This window comes from Oculina patagonica, chromosome 9, assembly GCF_052425735.1.
Source record: "Oculina patagonica isolate OP01 chromosome 9, crgOcupat, whole genome shotgun sequence".
Taxonomy (NCBI): Eukaryota; Metazoa; Cnidaria; class Anthozoa; order Scleractinia; family Oculinidae; genus Oculina; species Oculina patagonica.
Genome location: NC_135766.1, coordinates 26,906,193 through 26,929,365, shown reverse-complemented (window position 1 = coordinate 26,929,365; position 23,173 = coordinate 26,906,193). Strand labels below are relative to the sequence as shown.

General features: G+C 38.7%; 3 protein-coding genes across 5 annotated transcripts; all 3 read left to right on the top strand.

The window, feature by feature from the left end:
* Positions 1-3,454: 3,454 nt before the first annotated feature.
* On the top strand, positions 3,455-6,834 carry LOC144666025 (DNA-directed RNA polymerase III subunit RPC10-like). Its single transcript, XM_078527376.1, has 3 exons — positions 3,455-3,613; positions 5,058-5,145; positions 5,888-6,834. Exons 1-3 carry the CDS (start codon positions 3,497-3,499, stop codon positions 6,007-6,009), a joined length of 327 nt encoding a protein of 108 aa, XP_078383502.1. The 5' UTR covers positions 3,455-3,496; the 3' UTR covers positions 6,010-6,834.
* A 1,841-nt stretch (positions 6,835-8,675) lies between these two features.
* On the top strand, positions 8,676-9,473 carry LOC144665079 (uncharacterized). The gene has a single exon (XM_078526254.1). The coding sequence runs from the start codon at positions 8,676-8,678 to the stop codon at positions 9,471-9,473; it is 798 nt and encodes a 265-aa protein (XP_078382380.1).
* A 581-nt stretch (positions 9,474-10,054) lies between these two features.
* On the top strand, positions 10,055-21,429 carry LOC144664736 (uncharacterized). 3 transcript variants are annotated; one of them, XM_078525940.1, is made up of 5 exons: positions 10,055-10,784; positions 16,827-16,954; positions 18,105-18,161; positions 18,573-18,646; positions 19,905-21,429. In XM_078525940.1, exons 2-5 carry the CDS (start codon positions 16,873-16,875, stop codon positions 20,943-20,945), a joined length of 1,254 nt encoding a protein of 417 aa, XP_078382066.1. In that variant the 5' UTR covers positions 10,055-10,784; positions 16,827-16,872; the 3' UTR covers positions 20,946-21,429. The 3 variants fall into 3 exon arrangements, with proteins under 3 accessions (XP_078382066.1, XP_078382067.1, XP_078382068.1); XM_078525941.1 differs by lacking the exon at positions 10,055-10,784 and adding an exon at positions 14,618-14,674; XM_078525942.1 differs by lacking the exon at positions 10,055-10,784 and adding an exon at positions 16,123-16,720.
* The last annotated feature ends 1,744 nt before the right edge of the window (positions 21,430-23,173 follow it).

Genomic DNA, 23,173 nt, shown 5'->3' with positions numbered 1-23,173 from the left:
AATATATTTTTATTACTCGCTCAAAGCAGTGTGGTACACTGAACTTACAGCGTGTTTTGTAAAAAATGATTTTTTCTAACATAATAATAAAGCAGTGTGAAAACGAAAAAACAAAGAAAAAATACAACAACAACAACAAAAATATAACAGCACAGTTTGGTTTTTACCAAAATTACAGTTATTAAAATTGCTAAACCAGCTAATAGTACCAGAGTTATTAGCTTAAAATATGTTATTTAAGATAACAAGAAAATTAAACTATTTTTTCTCTGGCAATATCGATAATTTTATCCGTGTAGCTTGGTAGAAAGCTTTTTGTAGGCTGAAAAAGTGAGGCTAAACAAATATTATCTTTTGATGGACTAAAACGCTGTTCGCTGGGTGATTTTGTATTGATCTTGTTGCAAACATCTGTGTCAATAAAACGTCGCATAAAAACTCATTTTAGACAACAGTGAGAACATGACTGTCAAAATGCGTCTGATGTGAGAAAATACAAGAGAATTGATGATCACGCGTACGTTTTGAAATACTCGTGTGGTTACATAAAAGAAATTATGAAAACAAACATGAAATATCACATTTATACACACGCGAACATGCATGTCAGCTTGTGATGCTTTTCATGACAAAAATAAATCTGTCTCAATAAAACGTCGCATAAAGAACTCAACTTAGACAAACAGCGAAAACATGACTGTTATAACGCCTCTGTTGTAAGAAAATACAACAGAACCGCGGCTGAGCATCACGTTATAAAATTCTCGTGTGGTTACAGGACAAGGAATTATAAAAACAAACGTGAAATATCACATACACACGCGCACATGCATATCAGCTTGTGATGCTTTCCATGACAAAAATAACAAAATATATATTGAGACGAGAGATCATGACGTCATGGTAGATTTAACTCATATATTTGCCTCTCAACAGTGACATGAATAAGACAGATCGAATTTCTTCTTTATCTCACACTTGCCTAGCTGTCTGACATCTTTCGTTTTAGCTAGCACGCAATGTATTGTAAGGGGGGCAATCCGTCCGTACCCCACCCCACACAGTCGATAGTCGTAGTCGAGTCACATGGCAAATAAGTCAGCAACCATATGCATGACTTACACTATCTAGAGCACTATCATTCAGGTGGAAAGGCTTTGTCTCTTGCACGCAAAAGACAAAGCAATTAATACATGACTCTTATAACCTCTTCGCAGCCGTTGTGTGGTTTGTCACACCTCTGCGAAGGAAACTACACGTGGCCGTCTCGCGCCTTTGGCGTTTACCATTGAGATGCGCGCTCAAAAACTACACAGGCGCCTACTACGCTGACAGGGGTGGGGGGGGGGGGGGAGGGGGGTACTCTGTTTATTTTTGGGTGGGGGTGTGCCGCTGGGACTCTGAAACCCTTACCTTATACCAGACCATGTTCAGCTGATTTTGCAAACCTATACTACTAAGACTTAACACCGAAAATCCTACCTATCCCAGTCTCGCTTTTTTAAATCCGCGTTGCAAAATTAGGTCCTTTTAGTGTTTTTAATGGAAAACTCTCTGTCAGCAACATTACCGCAATGATTTTAGGTCATTTTACTTACGTTTAGGAAAGCCTCTTTCTCTTCCGAGTTTCTATACCTATTCTGGACTTAATTCTTACCCTATTCCAGACCAAAACTCTCTGATTTCTATACCCTCAACTCAACTCAACTCACTGCCCATTGTGCCCACTGGCACGTAGGGCAGCAAAAACCTATTCTGGTCTTAGTCTTTGTGCCTAGGACTTTCATAATCCTGTCAGCGGCTTCCTTGCAGATTTTACCACTGCCATTCATCCGTGTCATTCGAGGTGACTCTGAAAGGCCATGGCAATCAGTTGTGGTTGTATCCTCTGTTGCTGTTTCCGTAACATAATCATTTTCTACAGGACAGGGTTGTTAGCCCTGTGCCGAACCCTCAACCTGGAGGACCAGGGGATCACTTTTTGTCAGGCCCCTACCCTTCGACCTGTCCGGCATGGGTGGCCCTACCAGGAGTACAAGACTCCAGCCGGCATAGCTCTCCGGGTTGCTGGGACACGCAAACCACCCTACCACGATAAGGTAGTGATCCCATAAGGGTGGGATTTCTATACCCTATCCCGGACTAAACTGCTTGAAAACCATACCCTTTACAGCGGCCACGGCACGTACAGAGCTGACACTGTTCCTTTCCAGTTTACTTTGCTCATAGCTGCAGTTAGATATTTATATTCGTCATTCAGAACTTACTTGATATTCCGGGCTTGATATAGGCTCCCCCGTTGTCTTTATATTTTTCAGCCTTTTCTAATCAATGAAATGTTAATGATATTGACTGTAGCACTGTTTTGTCTGAATTCAAAGTGATGTCTTTTCAGTTCTACCTGACTCCTAGCGAAGATGATCATTCATGCGCTCACTTAAACTTCGATCGGGTAACATAATCTCAGAATTAAATCTGGGCGACATTGTACTCCTAAATTACCAGAAACTCTCAGAATTTGTCAGTACTGCTGCTCTAACCAAACTGAAAATGAAGTTCATTTCATATTTCATTAAAACAAGATAACAAATCACAAACGACATCATAAGAAAATATCCGAAATTTAATTATTTTGATAACACGGAGAAAACAGTGTCTCTATTTTATAATGTTGACAGTTTTATTTGTAAAAAACTAGGTTACTTCATATACGAAGCAACGCATATAAGAGAACTCTGTAATCCTAGTCCTTAAAGTGAAAAGCCTTGTAACTGACTACGTTTAATTTAATTTAATTTTACTTTTGCTATTGTAATTTTATATTTTTTTGAGTTTTGCGATATTGTATTTAAGTAATATCATCTATATGGAAATAATAACAAAATTGTTGTCGATCAGCCCCCTCCCTCCCTCCTCATCCGTATTTGGAATTATAACAACAACAACAACGACGACGACGACGATCTTGTTGATGATGATGAATATGATGATGATGATGATGATGATGATGATGATGATGATGATGATGATAATGATGTTGATTTACTTCATTCGACCATACCATAACCTAGAGCGCGGGTTTTTCAAACTTCTTTCCCAGAGCTTTTCCCTTGGTAAACGTTCCAAGTTACCGAGGGAAAAGCCCTGGGAACGAGGTTGGGATTTTTCGGACGGACTCTGTCTGCTCGCGCAAGCTATGTTTTGCTTGATCACAGGAAAATTTTACTACTTGTACAACACACTGTATTCTTGTTTTCAGTACAGATTTTATTATTTTTTTTATTATTTTTTGGGGTCTATTGGCTTTTGTTTTGCATTTCCCGATATAAAAAATAGAAAAGGAGAAATTGCAAGGGAAAAGTGTAAAGTACGATGTACAGTAATCCAATATTTGGTCAGCGGATGTTGCTAAAAGATACATTTGGTGTCTCATACATGACGTAGAATACAAGAAGGCGAAGGAGCCATGTGAAAAACTGAAGAGGTCATCGACAAAATGTTGTTATTTTGCCCAACTTGTTCTAATGTTTTGACAGTAGAAGAAGGAACAGGACCTTCATGTTATAGATTTGCTTGTCAAACGTGCCCTTATGTTTATAACATCACGAAAAAGGTAGGAGTTGTCGATTAATTTCATCATCACTGCACTGTATATAAATTTGTGCTGATTCAAATTTGTTTTTACTTGTTTATGCATAATTTTCCTGCAGTCAGAGAAAAGGAGCAAATAAGATTAAACTACAAGCAAACTACAAATAAAAATAGATCTGTTATCCATGGAAAAGCATGGATTGTGATAGATAACTTTGATATCTAGCTCAAAACCAACTGGCTTTTTTAACTTTTTATTCCCTGTTGACATGTGTTGACAGTGTTGAGTTCTGATGTGTCCAAGAGTTTTGGTTGTCGTGAAACAGGCTTAATGTCATTTTTGCTTTTTCCTCCATTTATAAGCCTTAAAGTTGCTTCTAATGCATTATTGAGTAATATAATTCAAGAACACCTAAGAAGTGCAAGAAACATGAGGCATTCTCTGTAGTCTTCTTCTGTTAAAAATTTCTGCATGCTCATTTTACAATTCACTCTGCCATGTTAACCAACTCCTTAATGAAAAAAAAAAACATGGAGATGTGCTGTAACGGTTAGAAGTAGGGCCCAATTTTTTGTGCCATTTTTATGGAAATTAAAAAAAATTATCCTGTAGCAATTTTACAAAAGAAATCAAACCTCTATTTCTGTGTCTTTATACTCTGATAAAAATCCGGCATAGCACAACATTTTGCTTAGCTTACAAAGCGTGGCAGTTTAGTTGGGTCTGCTCCTAAGAATAATAAAAAGTTAAGATGGGTCCCTAAGAATACAGGTGTACCCCTATACAACACGACAAATATATGCACACCCCTACCCTGTCCCCCACTCACTTCTACCAGAAAGCCCCAAAATACCTCTTCTCAAACTCATTAAAAATTCTTCAAGTTAAAACAAAGAAAATCATTTACGATTTTATTTTTCCATTTACTCTGTAGATTTTATTTCAGTTGACAAGATATATCAAACATTGTAAAACTCATTAAATATTCATAAGGGTGCAAACCAATCCCAGCACAGTATTCAGATCACATGTACACAACTGTAAACCCCAATACAAATCAAACAATAGAATTAACTTTTGATACAAACTCCTGCTCAGCTAATCGATCTGTATGGACGTTTATAATGGTTCGCCTATCGGCTCGCCATTGTAAACGCTCATACAGATCTCCCGCTCATATTTTATCTACTACTTCAAGACAGTGTTTCATCGGCTATCCAAACACCTCAAATTTTATCAACTCTCTTCTGGGTTTTTGGATATCCTGATGAAACACTGTCTCATGTTTGATATATAACATCAAATATTGTAACTGTATGGCCCCTCCTTCCTCTCCAGAAAAAAGCTGCTAGAGTTGGTAATCACATTATCACAATAATATTTAGTCTTAGTAATTTCTTATTACCTTTATACTTGAGTTCCTCTCTGTGAACTGACATACATTTGATGCTTATTGGTGCGGCAGATATCCAGTAAGAAGTACCCTAAACTGAAAGAGGTTGATGATGTGCTTGGTGGAAAAGAAGCCTGGGAAAATGTCGATTCCACAGAAGGTAGGGAGCTGTTCAGAAAGAGCCTTATTATTACAGTTTTCAGTAAAATGCAAACTCTGAAATTCAATCCCTGATTATCGGTTTACGCTTTTTGCTGCCTTAAATCATCTTAGCGAACCTCTTTGGATTGGTAGAATACGATCCATTTTCGATCCATTCTGTTTTTATGGTTCGTTGGTTGTTGCCATAATTATGATTGATGGCAATAAAAAAGGCAGTGGTTAGTTGAATTTTAAACTTCAGAGTTCGCATGAGTCTTGATGTCAGAACATTTATTCTATAGGGGTTGAAAAATCCTAACAAATGCTCTTTTAGAATTAATGTGGGAGTGTACCTGGAATTTTTGTATTTGTGTTTAATTCAAACCCTCACAAGGGTGGATCCAGGATTTTTCTTAGGAGTTGGTTCTCCACTAAGGAATGGCGTAACTGACCTTTTTTTGCTGAATACCAGTTGTATTAGAAAGTCGCAGGTCATTTCAGGAGGGGTGCACTCCACTGCACCATCCCCCCTAGATCCACCCCTGCCTCAAACTAACCTCACCAATGAACAATATTTGTTTACAATCATGCTGTGTTCAGTCCCCAGTATACTCCCCCCCCAAGAAACTACTTTCATATACACCCGGTACCCCTAGATGACCAAGGAAAGAAACAATGCCCAGACTTGGCTGCTTTTCCCTTAAATATTTGCTCTGATTGTGTATAGACAGTAACATGCCTTTTTGTTGTATTTGCAACAGAGCGTTGTCCCAAGTGTGAACACGACAGAGCATACTTCATGCAGATCCAAACTCGGTCAGCGGATGAACCCATGACAACCTTCTACAAGTGCTGCAAATGCGGGCATCGCTGGAGAGAATGACACAGTTAATGTACCTTTCGAAAAAAAAGACACTTGAGGTACCAATTTAAATAGAAGTGACGAGAATACAAGAAATGCTGGAGGAAGAATCTTGAAAGAATGTTGCTTTGAAAGAAAGGAAAAAACTTGACAAGAAAAGAAGTTAATGAAGGGAGATTGGAAAAAAGGGTGCAATTTGCAGGAGGAGGAGTGGATCCAATAAGTTATTGACTAAATTTTGATGTGAACGATGACTGAGCTTCGTCAAATAAATTCATGTCTTCATGATTATTTAGATAGTACCATCAAGACAGTAAACATAACAAATTCAGTTTTTATTGATAGTTTCTATCCAAACTGTGTCCCATTTATTTTTCTACAAAACAAAGTATAAACGTTTTTCTTCACGCCTTGGGCTTTTTAAAGCGGTAAGCGTACGTGTGCTTCGCTGGCCTGCATTTTGCGGCATAGTCCCAGCATACAGTAAGGGCGTATTAACTCCACTGCACGACTCGAAGAAATCAAGACTGAACTGTCCGAGCCCGAAGTTCTTTGGGCAGAGTTGTTGCTAAGTAACAACGTAACGAGTTGACGACAAGCTGACGTGACAACCTTCGGAGTTTTTCGGAATACTCGCACTATCTTCTGATTCGATAGTAACATTCGACTACGATAATTTCCGTGTCTGAATAGAGTGTTTTCGTGGCTGCCATGTTGGAGGAGTCAAACAATAAAAGATATTTGCATAAAAATGATTTTTTTCCCAAAGAACGCTGGTGTTAATAAATGAACTAATTGCACCGGAGTTCGTTTTACAGCCGAGTGTTGGCTAACAGCATCTGTATAAAACTAAAAGCTGCAGCCGCATCTGTTTTGCTATAATGTTGATGATGCATCTTATCACTTGCTAGGTTTTGAACCATTTATCCATTCGTTTATGTCCTTTTCCTTCTCTGCCGACAAAAATCCCTTGCGACTGGCAGGGAAACGCTGAATACCGTTCTGAATAAACAAACAATCCTGTAGACCTGTTTGCGTTGCGAGATTCGTACGGTCCTTGCCAGGTTTCCGTGTGCCCGTGCGTTTTGTACGCGTTTTATGCACTGGAGTTCGTTTAACAGCCGAGTGTTGGCTAACAGCATCTGAGCCCATTAACACTGTAGGCGTTGGTATATAAAGCGGAAACGCTAAAGCATCCGTATTACCATAGTCTGTGTGACAATCAACAATGTCAGCGTCGTGAACATGGACACTAGGGGCTGCGTGAGACGCATTCGAAACGGACGCGGCGAGGATAATCGGTAAATGGAGCGATGGAGCCTCGTGTGTCCTGCTAAGCACGCTGCTGGAGTCGCTGTGTACGTGGCCTCTCTCATTGTTGGCTACATGCTCGGCGTGTGACATCCAGAGTATAGGGTTGAGTTCTCTCACAGAGCGATAGCTGGAAAGCGGCGGGAGAGATGAGTCAATAGCTGAATCCTTTTGAAAACGAAACCATCGATATCCCTTATTGTAGTCGTAGTTCGACATATCAACTTAAGCATCAACCTTTAGCTGTCCTCTATCACACGTCTACACCATTTTCCAAACCACAAGCTTTTTCTGTTCGAACTGGCATCAAATTAAAAAAAAATGCGTACAGTACCAATTGTTAAGTACCTAACACTCAACTTTTACTTGTTATGAAAATTAATGCAAAGATGCTTGCAGCAAATATCAAATTAATTAGCTTTTATAGACAAACAAGCTTTGTCTGCACTCATTGTAATAATAAAAGATTTAACTCTGCCGGATTAACTTGTCTGTAGTTGAAGTATTGTGCTTAAGATTCCTGGCTTATTGTTTGTGGTGTTAATTATGTTTGAGCCCGCGATGACGTCAGACAGTTGTTTAAGATTCAAAAAACTAAAATTCTACCCGAGTAGTGGACTCGATTTCCAGCCATTTTGGGAGTCCAGTTGTCATTCTCCACCATACGAAGCTTACTCGCTATGAGATTGAAAAGACTTCGCTAGCACTGTAATTAAATTCATTTGCAAAATCAAACAGATTTTAACGGAAAATTACTTCATTTTAAAATGAATAATGGACATAATGGAAATGTCTATTTTTAATATTTTTGGTAAACAAACTTAAAAAGAAATGCGAAGTAATCAAACTGGGACTGTGGCACGGCTTATTTTAGTCTATGAAACTTAATGTTAGCAGAGAAATTTCTTCTGTGGCTTTTTTTTTACAAACAAATATGCCTCCCGGGCGTTATAATTAAAGTTCATCTTTTACTACTATTCAGGCTAACAGTTTTTCGAAAAAAAAAGAAAAAAAAAAACAAAAACATTGCAATCTGTTTTAATCTTCTTCAAGTTTTATCCACCCGTAGCTTCCTTTGTATTTGTTGTTTGCTGTTATTGAAATGACCCTTCACTGGAGTTGAGTGGTTATTTTCATAGTTCACTCAATTTGGTGACCATTTGCTAAATTTGGCTAAAATCCGTGACATAGTTCGGGATAGAGATTCTTACGCAAAATATTAAATAAATTCTGAATGTCATTGTGAAAACCCAACCACGTGTTGTTGATCTTAAAGGTCCTGTCAATGAGCGTTTTAACCAGCCCCATTTTGTAGCAAAGGGGTGTAAAGCTTAAAAAATTGGTCACAACCTGCTAGGATATACGGCCTACCCAAGATGCACAAACCGCGGGCGGCCAACTCTACACCTCCTTTTCGTCCTATTGTCTCTTCTATTGGGACATACAATTACAACCTGGCCAAATTTTTGCGTAATCTTCTCCAGCCGCACATTCCCTCGGAATATGTTGCTTCAGACACGTTCACTTTTGTTCGTGAAATTAACGACTTGTCCATGGAGGGGAAATTTATGGTTGCGTTTGATGTGGAAAGTTTGTTTACCAACATTCCTTTGAGTGAATGTATAGACCTGGCGGTCGACTACATTACCAAAGGCAACCCTGGCATCAAACTTAATTCTTCTGACCTGAAAAGACTTTTCCTATTTGCCACCGCTGAAACCCATTTTATTTTCAAGGGCACATATTACGATCAGGTTGATGGTGTAGCCATGGGTTCCCCCCTAGCCCCCGTTCTTGCTAATCTTTTCATGGGTCATCACGAGAAGATCTGGTTGGAACAGTATAGGGATTCCCAGGTTTTTTTCTACCGTCGTTATGTGGACGACACTTTTTGCCTTTTCAACTCGGAACAGGATGCTGACCTTTTTTTCAATTTCATTAACAATCAACATCCTAATATTCATTTCACTATGGAGAGGGAGAGTAACCAGGTTCTTCCTTTTCTTGATGTGCTATTAAACAACAAATCCCCACAATTCCCTGTCACCACCGTATACCGCAAAAAGACCTTCACGGGCTTGCTTACCAATTTTTTAAGCTTTACACCCCTTTGCTACAAAATGGGGCTGGTTAAAACGCTCATTGACAGGACCTTTAAGATCAACAACACGTGACATAGTTCCTTTAACTCGCAGCTTAGCGAGTCACTGAGAGCTTCATATGACAATAATTAAATGGTTTTTTGATGAATCGTGAAGCTTAAATTTTCCTTCATGCCCCATTCTCCTCCCTTTAATAATGTTAAGACGCAGATGATGATAAAAAGAACGAAAGGCGTGTTATGACTTTTGCTGTTTTTTTGCTCCTTCCCATCAACCGCCGCTTTCTGCAATGTTCTTATTAGAGACGAGTGTCTCACGGGGACGAGTGAAATGTAACTGGGATGGAGCAAACAGTTAACAAGTGTTTTGTGATCTTTCGAGGTGTCCTTAATTAATTAAGTGTTCCTGCATTCCTCGACATATGGACATCAGATCACTAAGAGTTTGTGCGTGCAGTATCGCACGAGAATTACACAGTAGCCTAGCCATGTGAGACGAATTAGAGTCACAGCAAAATTAGTACCAGAAAAGCGAAAATTCTAAAGTGAGAAAAGACAACGTCTTTCCCTTACGACACGAACAAAGTTGCGCTGACCTCAATTTGCGTTTATAATTAGGTTAGCATAGGGATTTTCCAATTTTAGGTGTCAAACAAATTTGCAGCACAATGACAACGGGCTAAAAATTCCTTTCCCCTTTACCTTCGCGTTTCCCCTGATCGCTTACTCTCTGTCATCGGTTGGTATCGATTAAGCATAAGGCAAACATCACGTATAGCTGGATTAGAAGTTTGTGGGACGCTTTTGCAAACATTTCCCGCAGCGAAAACAAACAATCTGGAGTACTTTAAATTGATAAACTACCTTGGTTTTTGCCTAATTAATTTCCAACAAAATACAAGATTTGAGATTTGTTACATACTTAAATATTTGTTACTTTTATAAACCTCCACTATCACATGCCGGCATCTCGGTGAAGTGTTAAGCTACAGGAGTACAATGTTTCGTCGCCGTTTTCTAGAACAAGCGATCAGATCGCACTATGTTGAGTTTGAACATTCCTCACTGCATCAAACAGCGCTCCAGGCAGGGTTTGGCGCGAAACAACAAACTGTGCAATGTTTTTTATTCAAACATTCAGAGTTTGCATGTCTACCTCACATGCTGCGCGGTCGACAACTCACGTCAGTAAAGCGATTGGATTACGCTGAGAAAGAATGAGAGAAAGCTTCGGTGAGGCATGCACAGGTTTAAGTCATCTCTGTGACTCAACAGCGCAAATATTTCTGGTCTTCAGGAGAAAAAGGAACTTAACCCAGTGAGAAGTTTTCACGGGACATAAGCTGCTCATTATTAGAGTCAGAGAGGAGGCAATCAATTGTAGGTAAGTGTATTTCGCCTGTTTCTAGAACACCTCTTCAACTCAAAAATTTTAACATTGTAGGATGACGAATGAATATAGAACAACCGTTGACACGTTTGCAAAATTACGCCGGCATGTATCTCGTTTCCGAAAAACTGAAAACACAGTTCTTAATTATCTGCGGCTTTAGCGTAGTTTTCAATCTTTGCGTTAAACAGCTGTTTTCCTGTTTTGTCCTGATACAATCCAACAATCATTTAAAGCTGAAACTTAGCGAAATGATTTCAACACGTTGGATCTGATGTTTACACCGCCAACAAGATTGAGTATGTTCTTTATACAAGTGAAAAATGCCGGCGGCCCTCGCATGACTTGACCTTCAATAACAGATGCTGTGTTATTTGGAGAACATTCAATTATTTAATTTTTTTCTCTCAAACTTTTGAAGATAAGCAGAAGTGCTCAAAATCGTAACAAGTATATAAATGAAGTTTAGTAAAGTTACTTTATGTGTTCGAATGCTTAATGAGCAATATTCCGACAATCCAAAAAAATTTCTTTAATTGTCGCAAAAAGGTGGTTTGCCGCAGTATCGCCGTAAACATCCTTGTCATTTGTGAGAATAACCTAAAACTAGAGCACTTGAATACGTAGCCCTAAAGATCTCAGCAAGTTTTAACTTGCGAATTTGCAACATGAAATTGAAACGTTGTTTAAAAATCTTGCGACTTCTCTGCAAGTCACCGAGTCTCTTGTTCAAAATATCACATGGATTTTACATAAAAAGCTATGTCCGCCTCATTACAATCCATAATCCTCTTCATTATTTCACACCAGTGGCTTTAATTTGAAATAAATAGCAAGAAAGTATTTTAATCTGACCCTCACTTGCCACAAAAACAACAAAGCCATTCAAAAGACTGTCTAATTTGTTTTACATACTCCGCTTCAACCCTTAACAAAACAAATGATTCACCAACAAAATTAAAATAAAAGCTTGTTTCTATACATCACTAATTCCTCTGTAAAATTCTTAATATGTATTTGCTCCAAGAACAAGAGTAAACGTCGATTTTTCTGCCCAGCGTTAAAGCAAAAATGCTTTAAATGGCTCGCGAAGTGCGGTATTGATTTCGGCGTCTCGCCCAGATTTTTCTCTCGGTTCGTGAATTTCTAGCATACCGTACTCACTCGATCGGGCTTGAATTAAGAAGTGTCAATATTTCTCTTTTTAAAATGTTGCTTATCTCGTAATCCAGAACAAACTGTACACACCGATACAGGGTTCTTTAACAAGACTTATCTATCCATCTTGCTTGTCAGCAGTAAGCAATTAAGGAAACAATCTTTCAGAATTCCATATATACCCTTCAGTCAGCCTGCTGGGCATAGCACGTTGAAATTTGCCACGAAGGAAACTTTGACCAGGGTGAACAAGGAGCGACAAAAGAGGTTGTATCGTCAAAGGAACACAGAACAAGAAAAGCTAGGTAGTGCACTGTAATATTTATTAGTTCAGTGGCAGTGAAGTTAAGTCTTAAACCGTATTGATTACTTTTGCGGTTGAATCCCGATTACGAAAGGAAATATGGCGAAATTGGGGATCAGCGAACACAATGCTCTGACAAAATGTAGAAAGTTTGCACAGGGAAGGTTTTGGTTTTAAAAGCTTTTTTCTTAAGAGAGGTCCCAAACAGTTTTTCTAAGGAATTTTAATTGTTCCAAAACTCCTTGTAGTTAGAACCTCAAAACTGTTCTGCATAAGCGTAAAAGTAGAGAGACTTCTAGTTACGAAATAGCCTGAAATATTCTCTATCCGTAATGTAAACATTTTATCATTAGTCAAGTGCTCTTGCCATCTTAGTTATTAAAACACTGTAAAAGACTTTACTTTCAATAAATAGCTCAACAGCTTTAAAGACATGAGCTTCTTTGCATTAATCCCCGTGTAAAACGCTTCGATAGCCGGCTCAGGTTTTTCATGTTGAAGGCTAAACACCCTGAGGTCAAATTTGTCTTTGCTATTTCGGATTGTTCTCGACCATAGATTGTTAATTTTATTTTTAAAACGGAAATACCTGATTGTGATCTGAATGTTGATGTTAGATGTCAGCTGGTATTGCCATTTCTCTTTCGCAGCTCAGCTCATGTATTCTTAAATTACAACTTGTTCTTTTGATCAGGGTTAAGAGGCTCAATTGCATGGCGTAGTGTCCGCTCGTGAACTGAAGAGTTGTTTACATTAAGTGGCAAGCTATGCTTGTGACGGAGCCCTCATTTCTGTTTGTAAAGGATGTTTGTTTTCTGCACAATCTGTTATTTCTAAATGCTACGCATGGCTAAAACAATTTTAAAATGGATTCAGTTCAGCCAACACTGCCTCTGAAAATCTGTTTCTGACACTAACTCCATAGTTCAAAAATGCGCTATGCATTTCAGTGCTAAGTAGCTTTTAAATTGGCAGAACCTTCTTCTCGTTTCACCTTATATCTTCTATCGGGGTAACAATTTGCCAGTGCTTCTTTAAAATTTGATTCAAACAAGGAAATATCCGACAACTGATGGAACAACCAAAAAAAAAATATTTTTGTGAATCGATATTGGTATTTGCGTAATTGTTTTGCACTTTTTCTCCAAAACTTTCAGTATTTCGGACATGGAGTAACAAATCTTTCCAGGGACTTGTGGACTTTGCAGTTTACAGAACTTCTAAGTTAAAAATGTTGTCATAGCGTTGTTTTCGGTACTGAGTCTGGGCAACTCGAACATTGTCAATTCATAAAGAAACTGAATGTGGCAAAGCATTGGTCAATTCATATGCTATGTCACCTGGAAATGGGGAAAGTTAAAGAGACCAAGTGAAAGTGATGCAATTTTCAACGTTTAATTTCTCTTCAAAATGAGTAAGCAGGTGAAGAAAAGATAAATAATCATCGTGATCACTAGGGAACTATTGGCTTGACTATACCACCAAATTCTTGGAAATAACATTAAAAGAAATTTTTCTTTACAAAGTCGAAACGTTTTTGAGGCTAAAAAGTACTGAAATGCACTGAGGTTTCGGCTGCCTTCAGTTGCTCCAGTCTGCGAAGAGGTTAAAAAATGAAAGGTAGAAAGTTAAAAGGAATGTGTTGGGGAGAATAACTGTTCTGAGCTTGAATTGAGACCAAATTAACACTTATTTCATCATGTCAAAAATAGCAACATATATTTAACAGTTTTAGAATAGTTCGATCATAAACCACTTACCGCAAAACGGATAGATCACAATGTCAAGCAATCCAAAAGCTCACTGAGTTCTGATGTTGAACCTTTAATTTTTTTAAGAAAAAGGGGTGAAAATTTAAGAGGCTTTTCGCGAGCATAACTCCGCCGCCTGGTACTCAGTTGGTGGCGCCGGCTCGCGGGGTCGGGGTTCGCCCCCCGGCCCCTCGGGTCTTTCTGGGGTGTGCCCTGTCTCTCTCTGGGCTTCTGCCTCGGCGCGTGGCCCCCTCTGTCTTCTCGGGCGGCCCACACCTTTCGCGGTGGGCCGGCTCCCGGTGTTGTGGTCGGCCTCCTTGTTCTTTTCAGTGGCGCATTTGCTTGGCGCTATCTTATCATACATAACTTTAGTCAGTCCATAAATAACTTGTGGCAGAAACAATTTTTAAAATGCATTTAATTTGAATTCCAGAGAAGATATATTGAACAATGGCATCGTTACAATTTTTCCCTGCGGGGGGAGTGTAGATTCCAAAACGGGAACATGTCCAAATATCTTTGATTGACCTTTTTCAGCATACAGAAATGATATGCTCAGTAATTACTTTTACGACCTGTCTAGCCTGTTAATCCACAAGAGCTTAGGTTATAAATAGCAATCGTGAATGTCTTCCAAATAACTTTGTGCCATATGCGCTCGAAGGAGCCGGGTAAGTCCACTAAAATGAAACATGACAACCTGAAATTATATGTCAGCTTCATGTAGTACGTTTATAAGACGTTAACACCTAAACACTCCCAGTACTTTCTTCGCTGTAGTAGTAGTGAGTATGGCAGATGAGAATTCAGGCTTTTTGGGACAAATGTCAATCATATAAGATAAGAGATTGTTGAAAAAGTTAAACTCTTTCTTTGAAAGAAGTTTCGACAACTGAGTTGCACGAATTTGGCCATTCCCTTTGAATGTTCTGTACGACCATGAGTTCTAAAAGTCCTTCTGTAATTTATCTTTCAACTTCATATAGTATCGGAAGTTTGTGATTTAATTCGAATTTCCTCGTGATTAGCATGAATTAAATTTACTAATCCTATTACCAAGCTATTTTGTTATTTGTGTGGTTTCCTCGACCACCGATGAACAACACTTTGTGGTTTAAAGGTATCCGGATAGAGGCGTAAACTGTAATTAAGTTTATTTGCGGTTATTTAGGCTGAGTTTCTCTCTGTATTAAATTTAAACGTTACAATTTGTATACAATGCCTCGTACATTTCGTAGTTGCATGTAAAAAGACGGCAGAGCGTTGGAAAACGGCGCCCGTTTTCCTAAAGAGGAGAGGAAGGTTGCAAGATTAGATTCGATAGATGGATGTCTGCAGGTTTTGCCAGTTTAGCTCCGCTGTCTCTCATCGACTTAAACCTTAGTGGTAATAAGACAGCTTCAAAATTAGTACATCCAAGAACAGAAGGACTTTTAAGTCCTATTCTAAAAAGTGCTTAAAGCACTTTTAAGAATACCAAATGTTTACGTGAAAGTATTGTGTCTATTGTAAGCATTCGACAATCGTGCCTCTCTGCCAGATTCAACAATTTAGCAGCCAAGATATTGTGTGCTTATGCGATACTTAAGTACTCTTTCCTCAACTGCTTGTTTGCTTATTTATTTTTTTATTTTTTCAAATCGTGACAAAACAAAATTCTTTCAATCTGAAATGGATTCTTACTATCGTTTCCCTACGACCTTTTCAACTTTTCGTGCAGAATCCAACATGCGGGTGTATGAAACCTTATTAATCATGCCGCGAAATGCTCGTTATCACACACACATCAGTGATACAGACTTCTGATTGCTCCTAAGCCATAAGTTAATACCCGTATTGCATGCAGGGGTCACGCACCATTCTGCAAGAATTGGCATCGATTGTTCTTATTTAGTCTAGAGATTCATTACTAAATGGCCACGACGCCTAAATTTGAATCCAAAAATTGTTAGCCTCTTTAGGCCTCTTTAATAATGAATTGGGTTAATGGACTTGGTCTTCCGGGACAATTACTTTAAAAGTTTGTAAACTGATGGTTTAAAGAACTCTAGGTTAGTAATATCTTGCTTTGTAATTCTGTTTTATATACCTAAACTCGCGAGCCTTACGAGTTTTGCAGTGTTTCACGCTTTTAAAGTTTGTTTAAACAATCTCGTTTCTCTTGGCCCTTGCTAATTTTTCTTGGTCTTTCAATTTAGTTTCTTTCACTCAAAAGGCGAATTAGCAAAATCACGAGAAATCAAGAAGTTTTGTATCTGATATGCAATTATATTTAGGTGTAAAATACTTTTAAATTGCCAATTCATTCAGGGTATTTACATCAACTAAGCAACATTTCTAATCCATAGCGGTATTCGTAGCATTTGTTCAATCCAAGGAATGATTAATTATGACTGTAATTAAATGGAAAGAAGTTTTTGTCAAATGTTATTTTTATGATAAAACTTAAGTGGAAGCAGTAATTGAAAACCAGCAGGAAGAACGACAATTAAACGGCCTCATTTCATCGATCTCGAATACAAATTACGAGTATTTTTCAAAAGATATGTTCCAATTTTGTAAAATTCCCTCAGGGCAGTTTTGTGCGGATAATCGTGCAAGACTCAACAGACAAGTAATAAAGCCAAATCAATTAAAAGCTATATTAGCCTTGGGATTAGCACAGAACAGATGGCGGTATGCCTCTTTCAAGAAAATTCGTAATGTAAACGTTTGTAGTGAGTATATATAAGCTAAATCTCATCTCAGTCCTAACTCTGTCAGTTCGCTTTTCAGGTTGATGCCTTTACTAATTATCTGCTGTGATATTTAAATTCTTTTCAGGAGCTTTAATTAAGTGAGGGCAGTTTGAACAAGCAAGGCTAACAACATGAGAAGACGAAGGCCGCATCAGATAACAATTAAACCACCGAAGGCCTACATACTCGGCAAGGAGGGAGTTGGAAAGTCAGGTTAGTTCACTGAAATCTTAACTAGACCCAACAAGTTTAATATGATTAACGCATTCGAAGTTGTTCTTTTGTTAAGATGTTATAAGTGTAATAATAATTATAATCTTAGTTTCTAGTGCCACAATGAACCCGTTGCCGTAAGAGTATAAAATTTCTCACCCTTTGTGTTTCCTATGAAGCTAACAGAGCTACCTTAACTACATCCTTATACATCAAGTAAATAATATATGGCTTTCTTTTCAAACTTCACGAAACGTTTCATGTTGTTTCAAAATCATTCAAGTATTACGATGTTTGGCGATGATAAACAGATAATGTCGATCACTGTGGAATACATGTAGTTAGAGAGCAACAATGTGCTTGTTGTGGCTTTCTTAACTCCCTTTAAACCGGTACTGAACTTGTTAGAACGTTTTATAGCAAATTAAATAATCGAATTGTTGTCATCCGTTTTAAGGGCATTTAAATTCGCGTGCTTATTGCGGTTTTGTGGTGGCTTTAACTTAAAGTAACGAGTGTGGCTAGTGGTATAAACTCAGTTTCTTTCATCTTGTCAGAACTGTTTTCAGAATCTTTGCATTTATCATTTCGTGTTATAGAACACGTGCAAAATTTTACAACTTAAATAATCTTTTAACAAGCTCGCACTTCCTCGGGTCATTTACCAAGAGAAATATTCTGTATCCGATAATACCAAAAACTACTAATCAATTTATGAAAAGAAGATCATAAAGTTACTACTTGACATTTTTTATGTCACATTTTTTATAAAAGTTTATGTCATCGAAAAGTTCCGCGGCGTCCCTTAGCCAAATTGTTTATTTCAATATTGAGTAACTGTTTGCGCTTGAGTAAACAGCAAAACAATTTCTACTGTGAGAAGGTTACATTTGTATATTTGTGTGAAATTCATTAGAAAAGAATTTGCTGCACATAAAATACTTAGTAGAAATAAGAACCTTGCTGATTGACAATAACCAATTCTTTATGGGAGAAATTAATTAAAAAATAATTTTGAAACGATATTTTGTATTGTTTCTGGTGTTGCTATAACAAAAGCCTCATGCAGTTGGTGATAATTTTAATCACAGTGCACTCGTCCTAAAAGGCATTGGTTTTAATTAATCAATTGAATTGTTTCTTCCACAAGCTCTCATTGTTCGCTTTATGACCAGACGGTTTATTGGGGAATATGCACGCGCTCTTGGTAAGTGAGAAAAACACCTCTATTCACTTCTAATGTAAGACTGAAGCTTTTCCTAAGCTTGCCGCACAAGAGCAACGGAAGGAGAGCATGGGGCGAGCAAGATTTGGTTTTGCTCGCCCCAGGGCTTTTCTCTCCTTTGCTATGGCGCGCTTTTGCTTCTACACAGGTCAATTTTATTTCAACATCGCCAAGAAATATAACTTACTGTTGTCTCATAAGTTTTGGCATATTCGCAGAGAAAGCTTTTTTGGTCAACTCATGTACTCACCGTCAGCAATTTAAGTCAATATGATGAACAGTTGTCCTTTAAATGTAATTTGACAACTGAGAAATTTAGCACAAAAATTCTTTGCCACAAAGACAGTTTTGAATTTTTAAGTTCAAACATTCACTCCAATTTTCTTCCCTCAGAGGGAACTTATAGATCTCACGTGGAAATGGAAAATGAGGAGGTGGAACTAGAGATTGCTGATACTGCAGGAGAGGTATTTGGCTGTTTCCATTTTTAAGTTTTGTTTTGTTTTGAAAATATTCTGTTGTGGTTTAGAGGAACGGTGTCCTTGAGATTGTATTAGCTAGAATTTGAGTCATCATTTAAAGAACCAATCATGTTACATGACTGAATGGACCAATCAGAACTCGAGCCTATGGCAACTGCGGGAGAGCATGTAACCAATAGCAAACGCGGGAAACATATAACCGGGGATAAGCGCGGGAAAACATGTAACTTTTTTACAGGACCAAACTGCAAGCTTATTTAACACATTGCCCAGCAACGTGAGGTGCTGCCACGATTATAATAAATTTTGTAAAGACACCAAAAACATTATTTATAAGAGAGTTTTAGAATATTTGAATTTTTAACTTTTTAGCATGTCTTAAGTAATTTTTTTTATACTATAATTCACATAATTAGTTCTTATATCGTAGATAGGTCAGTGAAGTTTCATTTGCATAAGTTTAATACAATTTTATCTCGTTTTCATGTACATATAAATTTTTAGATATTTTTTAATCTTTTACATCTGTAAATTTAGTTAGGATCGGGCAGGCGAAGAGCCACTCTGTGAATATACTGCTCGATGTGCCATTATTATGATTATGATATATGATAATGATAATGATGATTATTATATGATGATGATGATATATGATTATTATTATTATTATTATTAACTCAGTGGTACCTAATGTGGGAAAGAATGTATCTGACAAAATGCGCGGGAAAACCGGTGATAAACACAGGAAATCTTAGTTTCCCTGTTTTGGAATGTAATCGGCGAAAACAAATCTTAAGTCCTAGCCAAACAGAGACGTGAGCAGTAGACGCAAGTTTTCAACTTGTGTCCACTTGCAAGTTGGTTCTCTGTTTGGCCAGGACTTGCCGGTAAAACTTGCGTTCACTTTGGTCGAGATCAAATTTGCACGCAAGTCAACGCAAGTTTTTCACCGTTTGGCCACCCAACGCAAGTCAACGCGAGTCTTGCTGTTTACTTCAAGTAATCTTCTGTTTACTTCAAGTACTGAATTGCAGCGCGCGCAGTAGCTTTGAAATGGCTTTTTTGACAACTTGCGTGCAGTTGCGAGTCCGTTTGGCCAATCAACGCAAGTTTGTACGCAAGTTCAACTTGCGACTACTTGCGTCCACTTGTGTACTCGTTTGGCCAGGGCTTTACGTCCTGAATGATGTGTAAGCCAGTTAATCAGATGAAAATTTTTAACACTTTGATTCTTATCTTTCAGAACACGGCTGAGAAGCTGAGCCTGATATGTCGTCAGGGTGATATTTTCTTCATTCTGTATTCTATAACGGATCGTGCAAGTTTTGAAGAAGCAAAGCGCATCGGACGTTTCATAAAGGACGGTCCATACGGAGACTCTGTTGCCATGGTGATTGTAGCCAACAAGTGTGACCTGGAACATTTTCGGCGGGTAAAGTTCGAGGAAGGCTGCGATCTATCGACTGAACTGAATTGCGCTTTTCATGAAATTACAACCTCTGAGGACAATAAACAAGTAAGAGAAGTTGTACAAAGTTCCGTCTCGAGCTATCTTCGCCGTCGCGAGAAGATGAAAGAATCTGAAAAATTGAAAGTACCTTCATCTGCTAAAAGGACTCCCTCGTTTGATAAAAGTGACAAGAAAAAACGCTCAAGTCGAAATTCCCAAGACAGTTCGAAAACACCAGCGAGACCGTTTGAAATTCATCCGCGAAGGAGGCGAAAAGAGGAAGGTGATGGATCAGACGACAAAACTAATAATAACAACAACAACAACAACAATCGTGTTTCTGAGGTTGACGGTAAACATAATGAAAACTTCAACGATTCGCTGACGTCATCCAAACGTGTAAATGGTGACGCGAGTAAAAACCGCACACATGGCCCGTTCAACGTGGAGAAAGTTAAAAACGCTTCTCAATCTCGAGACAGGCAAAAGCTGCCCTCACCAACTGGAAAAGTGGCTGATTCTTCTAATGACGACAAACCAAAAATACCATTCACGGTCCACAAGGTAAAAGGTTCTTCTGCTAGCGAATGGATGCGGCCTCTTCCTGTCGACAAATTACGATCATCCTCATCGAATCACTTGTCTGAACGGTCGGTGCCCGAAGAGAAGCCGAAGCATTCCTCCAAGGGACCGTTTTCGCTCGACAGACTTCGGAGTCAGTCGACGGAAAAGCTTCGGGCGACTTCGTCAGATGATCGATCGACGTTTACTCGCATGAAAGATGGACTCATTGGTAGAACCAAGGCTTTACGAAGAAAGCCAATTTATCTTTAATATTCTGGTGCTTGGTAAACGTGTTAGAAACGTGTTTCCCTAACTCCGCGCGGAACGGACCCGCCTTCTCTAAGGATAGATTTAGATGGTCAATAGAACATTGGCTTCAAGTATCATGTTGCCGGAAAATGTTTATTGGGTGAGAAGAGAAACACTGACTTGAATTAACTCCGAGGGTTATTTTTATCATTTTCCACGTGTTTACCGTTAATAAAATTCTTAGAGGCAAATAACCATAATGAAATAACTGGTAATAATATATTTATCGTAAATATTGGATTCCAGAAGATTAGGCGAGACAAAGCACCAGCCAGCCGTAGTGCACTAGGACTTCTGGGATCGTTTGATTAGAAAAACAAGATGGCGTCAGCTGTTGGGAAACGTGTTCCGTTCTGAAACAAAATGCGGAAGCTATCTAATTTTAACTACAAACAGTAACATCGGATTACAAAAGATAAGAAGCCCAGTACTCAAGGCAATGAAGGCTGGACATGGACATGGAAGGCTGGACATGGAAGGCTGTTTCCCTTGTTCAGTGTTTCCGCCATTTTAAATCTTATCGCGCCAGACCTAAAAGATCCCAGAAGCACTTGCGCTACTAAGATATCAAGCTCTGTATCAGAGCATTAAATCCTTCGAAGTTCCCCGCGTAAGGTTATTAACGAAGGTTCTCAGTGCATATGTGTTGTAACATAATGCACATGCCCAACATTTAGTATCATATTAGTAGTAAAGCGGGGTAATATAGGAATTGTCGTGTTGAGCTTAGCATTCAGAAGATTTTGAAACACTTTCAATGTTAGTTCGAAGCATTTTAATGCTTACTTAGTACTGTTATAATAAAAATAAGATGCTGAAAACGTTCGGTACAACCTACGAGAATGCACTATCAATTATTTTAATAATAAATTGAATGAGAGCCTGGCTGCCGTTTCTTTTTCCTTGTGTACAGTGGCCACGCGAAAGATGGAAGGGGTGGGGAAGTGAAGAGAGAAGATGGTTAATTCAATAAAACGAGAATAGCTGGATGAAAGTTAAAGCTAAATTTGTAATAAGTCCGGAACGAAAGAGTAACATGCCCTTGACAAACCATGACAAAACGCGTGGCGTGACGAGTTGCGTGACTTAGTAGATCCGTATGGCGGTCTATTCGTAAGGTCATTAAGTGACAGTCACTGTTTACATGTCTACTTATGTGATCTTAGATAGCATTCTAGACGTTCTTGGCAAGGGGCTTGTTTTATTGTCGACCAACCTTATGCAAAGGTAAATACCTCCACGTTTGAGTCCCAGTGACAGTAAGAAACCGTATAAAGGGGCTCCAGCTCGGGTTTTGCAATTAGGTTTGTTGTGCAATAACAAGTGCAAGTTACGTTGTTAGTTTCTTGCATGGTAAGTCGTTTTACCTGCGAAGCACACGTGCTCAAACAAAAGAATGGTCTGACTTGCTAGCTGGCCCACAAAGAAGGTATATACACTGAATAGGAAAGGCATGTTACTCCGTCGTTCCGGACTGATGGCAAGATAGAATCCAAATCAAACTTCAAACTATAGGTAAGTCTCGTATGATTGTAGCATTCTATCCGCTGACAACTTCCACCAGGGAAACGACCCTGTCATTGATAACAAGACAGTGAGTAACGTCATAAATTTTAATTTTGTTTAAAAACTCATGCGATTTATAATCAGGCAATATGTTATTGCGGTCTGTGAAAAGGAAGTAATGTATATAGGACACACAGACCAGTACGTATATTTATGAATTCGTACTGTCTGCTAAAAGCCCTCCGTGACGTGTTTCCGTTTGACCCTCTGCAGAATTCTATGGCCTGGTTTACACCAAAGATGCAAACGCAAATGCAAAGAAAAACACGTGTGAACTAGCACAATGCAAACACAAGCGCAAATACAAGCGCGCACAATGGAGCATTGTTCATTTTCTTGCGCCTGGCTTGCGCTTTCATTTGCACTTGCTTCACGTGTGCACATTGCTAAAGCAAACGCAAGCAAGCGAAGCGTGACTTGTCCGCCATGTTGGAACTGCGTCTTCAACTGGAACTTCAACTGCGCCTGGTATCTTACGCTTCTCCGGCCTTGCGTTTGAGTTCAAGGTGTGAAAGACGCTTGTATTTGCGTTTGCATTTGCGTTGTAGGCTGGCTACAGTTTCCAGCACTTTCCAAGACTTAGATTTTCGGGGGCGCCCGCGGAAAATAATAAAAAAAAAAAT